Consider the following 4,660-nt stretch of genomic DNA (forward strand, 5'->3'; position numbering starts at 1 on the left):
TACAAAAGGTACGTAATCAACTTAGTGTGAAGGAATTTGAGTTAAATGCAACGAAAACTAAGTTGGAGTTGTCCCAAGAAGAGGTAAAGGAACTTCAGGATCAAGTTTCTACTTCTAATAAGAAAGAGTATTACAAATACTTAAATATGGAGTTGCAAAAGGTACAAGACCAACTTTCTTGTGTTAAGTCTGAGTTAGAAACAATAAAAATCGTGTTGGAGTTTTCGAAGGAACAACTAATTAGTAGTAAGAAGGAAAATGAAGAATTGAAAGTGAAGGTTCAAAGTATGCAGGATCAACAAGTTTATAAAGCTGAAGCTGATTTACAGAAGGTACAGAATGAAATTTCTTCTAGTAATTTAGAGTTGCAGCTAACAAAGAGCCGATTGGTGAATTCCAATAAGAAGATATTCCAACTCACAGAACAGCTTTCGAGAGGTGGAAAGATCAATTAATATTATATACTCCTCCAGTACTATGGAAGTATGGATCATGGTACACCATACGTCCATACCCGATATGCTTTAGTTATTTTGCCTAAATTTTTGTTATTTTGCTAAAACAATATGTTATTTACTTCAACCTTAGCTCTGCTATTTTACATAAAATTTGTGTTATTTTACCAAAATATTGTTTTATTTTACATAAGTTCAACTCATGTTATTTGACCAATAATACCTGTATTATTATTTACACAAACTTTGTGTTATTTTGTACAAAAGAAATTCCGCACGCATATATACATGTAAATACATTAATAATAAAATAAATAATAAATAAATCATTAGATTTAAATCACATTGTATGAGGTATGACTTTTCTCAAAAGGTTTTCCTTCTTGGATTAGGAAAAGTATGCTAAACAAGTAAAATAAAGAAGGGGGAATAAGCCAGTAAGGATGGTAAATAAAAATTTTAAAGTCAATATTTTCTAAATAAATCATTATTTGTATCCCATGATCTTTTGAAATACGGAGAATATTGTTAAAGTTACTCCGTCTTATAATAAAATCAGCATAAATCCACTTTATACAAGACTTATAGTATTATTATCTCCGTTTTTAATTAGTTGACAAGTTTTGATTTAACACTATTCATATACATCCCTTGATTGAATTTGTGCACAAACGTGACTTAAAAAATAATTTCAGTTTAATAAAATCAATTTAAGTTTAGTAAAAATAATTTAAGATCAGCAAAAAATAGTTTAAGTTAAGTTAAAATAATTTCAGTTTTGTAAAAATGTAAAATCAATTTAAGCTTAGTAAAAATAATTTAAAATCAACAAAAAAAATAGTTTAAGTTAAGTTAAAATAATTTCAATTCAACAAAACTAAAGTGAAGATAACGGGCCTAACAAAAAATGGTCGACTTAACTGTCCTTTTCAAATTGAACAATTTTTTTTACTTCCTAATTAAGAAAATCTCATACGAGTACACGAAATTCTCAAGTCACCTTCCTCCCCAAACCCCTGATACTCAATTTCCGCGTAAAATCCCCAATTTCTCTCCTCAAACCCTAATAAAAACCCTAAAATCATCAATTTCTTCAATCAATCATCCGCCATGGGAGGAAGCACAGAGAAACTGATGAATCAAATCATGGATTTGAAATTCACCTCAAAATCCCTTCTCAGGCAAGCCAAAAAGTGCGAAAAAGAAGAGAAAGCTCAAAAACTCAAGATCAAAAAAGCCATGGAAAAGGGTAACACTGATGGTGCTAGAATTTGCGCAGAAAACGCAATTCGTAAGCGCAATGAACAGATGAATTATCTTCGTCTTTCTTCTCGACTTGATGCGGTTGTTGCGCGCCTTGATACTCAGGCTAAGATGCAAACTGTTTCCAAATCTATGGGTTCCATTGTTAAATCCCTCAATTCTTCCCTTACTACTGGTAATTTCAATTTCTCCTTGTTTTTTTTCCTTTGATTTTGACCTTTTGAATGAATTTTGAATTTTGAAATTGATTTGGGGATTGAATTCATGGGATGATTGATCAGCTACAATAATTCCGGCTTCTGAAAACATAATTGTGAATGAGTTATGATATATTTACATATACGCTCAAATTGTTAATTAGTTCGTAGCTATTGTGAGATGGATATTCCTGTTAAGAGCCGGTTTGCTATTAGCCTATTACTGCCGGGTTTAGGATTTATAAAGTCGTATGATGTACTCATTAGATGGTATAACTATAAGTCATATACTCATATCCGCCAAAATAATACAAGTAATATTGTTTGAAACCTTGTTTACAGATAGTGTTGAAACAGAGTATTAAGTCTAGTTTACTTGTGGGAATGCTTCGATTTTTAGTGGTAATTGTGTAACTCGAATTATTCAATTGGAAGCATTGGTATGAAGTTCATGTAGTCGAATTTCACTGATAATAGGATTTGGAGAAGGTTGCCATATTCAGAATCAAAGTGTTGGGATTGCGATTTATCTTTGAAACATCGTTCAATGTGAATATTAGTGTAGTTGGGGATTCTGTAGAGGACATAGACTTGTAGGAATCTTGTTTCTCCTAGAATTCGCTTTTATTCTCCAAGTTTAGTTAATAGAAAATGGTAACATGGATGAATTACTTTCTAACAATTGTGTTAGGTAGTGTAAATTATAGGATTTTGACAATTTTGTTATCTAGTATTTTGCTTCTTAATTGTCAACTTCAAGGGTCAGATTCACAATTCTTCGTAGTATCCTGACGCTTTCAAGTAGTTAGAGTATCATATTTTGAGAATATGTAATGTAATGCTCCAACCATTAAATGTCTCTATATATTTGTTGCTATCTTAGTCAAGCCTCCTACTTTTTGCAACCAAGCCAGATTAGCCTAGGAGTCGATTGGTGTGTAAAGTAGCAGGTGTTATTATGTATAGCAACAAGTTTTATGTTGTATCTCTCGGCTATTTATTCTCTGGTTTTGCTATAAAATATGTTGAATTTTGGCATTCAATTGAAGTCCTCTTCAACATTAAACATCAGGAGCTAGCTTGGCTTTTTAAGTTTTTCTTGCTCATGAGTTTGAGTTACTTATTACTCCGTGTATTACTAAAGTGGTTCTCTATTTCTCTTGTCCTCTGCTTCTGTCAGAAAACATTATATTGGAGTAGTATGACATGTATTTAGTCGATAGCAATATCAATCTCAGGGATATATCTTGAGTAAAATTTGTTTTCTTACTTCCTAGCAGCTACTTGAGGCTTTGGCTAAGTGATAGTATGAGATTTGTCAAGCTACTTGCGTATATTAAGAAATCATGCAAGCTTTGCCAACCTTTTTGTGCATTTGTTGGCTGTTATATCTTTTGTGATTAAAACTAGGATAAAAGCATTACCTTTTGTCAGTTTATATTGTCTAAGTATCCTAGATTCTCTCTTGAAATGAAAATAATAGGTGAACTAATAATTTCTGGCTTGTAAACTAGCATGGTAAGGGGGTTTTTAGTTTATTTACTTTTTTTTTTTTTTTTTTTTAAATGGTTTTTATATCTTAAATAACATGAAAATTTTTGGAAAACGAAAAAATGCTTTGATTAGTGCTTGAGTTTTCTTAATATGACTCTCATTTCTTCTTTTAGATTGCCTAATTCTGTGACCCTGAAACACCTCCCCTTTTTCCCTGTTCTTTGGAGAATTGTTTTGTATTATACACATCTTACTTTCTTTCCTCTTTACATATTCTGATTTTATCTCCGAATATACAGGAAACTTGCAAAAGATGTCAGAAACAATGGATCAATTTGAGAAGCAATTTGTCAATATGGAGGTTCAAGCAGAGTTTATGGAGAGTTCTATGGCTGGATCAACTTCTCTTTCCACTTCTGAAACAGACGTCAACAGTTTGATGCAGCAAGTGGCTGATGATTATGGTTTGGAGGTATCAGTTGGTCTTCCACAGCCTGCTGCCCATCCTGTTCCAACAAAGACAGATGAGACAGTTGACGAGAATGACTTATCTAGGAGACTTGCAGAACTTAAAGCCAGAGGTTGAGCTAGCTGGATTGCTCCATTTATGCTTTTTTGATTTTTTTTTTGATAAAATATATATGAACAACGAAATTAGATTGCATTTATAAAATAAATAAAATTCTGCTGTATATAAATTTTAGTTGCATCAGCTTAATGCTTAACGGATGTTGTATACTGTACTTGTGCTACTCTAAAATGGGATAGTTTTGGAGAATCGACTGTATAAATGTATGCCTTGTCTTGAATAAGTGTTATTACTAAGGTCCCTTTTTTCCCTCAGAAAAGTGTGCTCTTTGTTTCGGACACCATTAAGAATCAGCAGCTTATAATGGGTCTAAAAGCGTCATTATTTTGACTTTATGAGTACTGTCATCAGAAAACTTTTGAACTATATTTACTAGCAAAGGGCCAAATATAAATCAATGATGTGGTAGCTTGTGATAGGTGTTTTGTATGGGGCCAAAAAAACTACTACCTCCGGTTCAATTTACTCGCAACAAAAGGGTATTATTTGTCAGATATAAAATATTCCTTTGTTGCGAGTAAATTGGACCAGAGGTAGTATTTTAAAACATTTCATTCAAATTTCAAATACTAGTAAAATTTCAAATATAATTTCAAATTTGTTTTTTATTTTCAAGACACAATTAATGTATCCAAATTCCTAACCACATCATTCTCTCTCCT

At 32.0% G+C, this 4,660-nt stretch overlaps 1 protein-coding gene across 1 annotated transcript; it reads left to right on the top strand.

Annotated features, from left to right (window-relative positions):
- The first annotated feature begins 1,450 nt into the window (after positions 1 to 1,450).
- LOC145559972 (ESCRT-related protein CHMP1B-like) lies at positions 1,451 to 4,257 on the top strand. Its single transcript, XM_081621232.1, has 2 exons — positions 1,451 to 1,893; positions 3,709 to 4,257. The coding sequence occupies exons 1-2, from the start codon at positions 1,566 to 1,568 to the stop codon at positions 3,993 to 3,995; spliced, it is 615 nt and encodes a 204-aa protein (XP_081477358.1). The 5' UTR covers positions 1,451 to 1,565; the 3' UTR covers positions 3,996 to 4,257.
- The last annotated feature ends 403 nt before the right edge of the window (positions 4,258 to 4,660 follow it).

The sequence above is a fragment of the Chenopodium album genome, chromosome 9 (assembly GCF_948465745.1).
Source record: "Chenopodium album chromosome 9, dcCheAlbu1.1, whole genome shotgun sequence".
NCBI lineage: Eukaryota > Viridiplantae > Streptophyta > Magnoliopsida > Caryophyllales > Amaranthaceae > Chenopodium > Chenopodium album.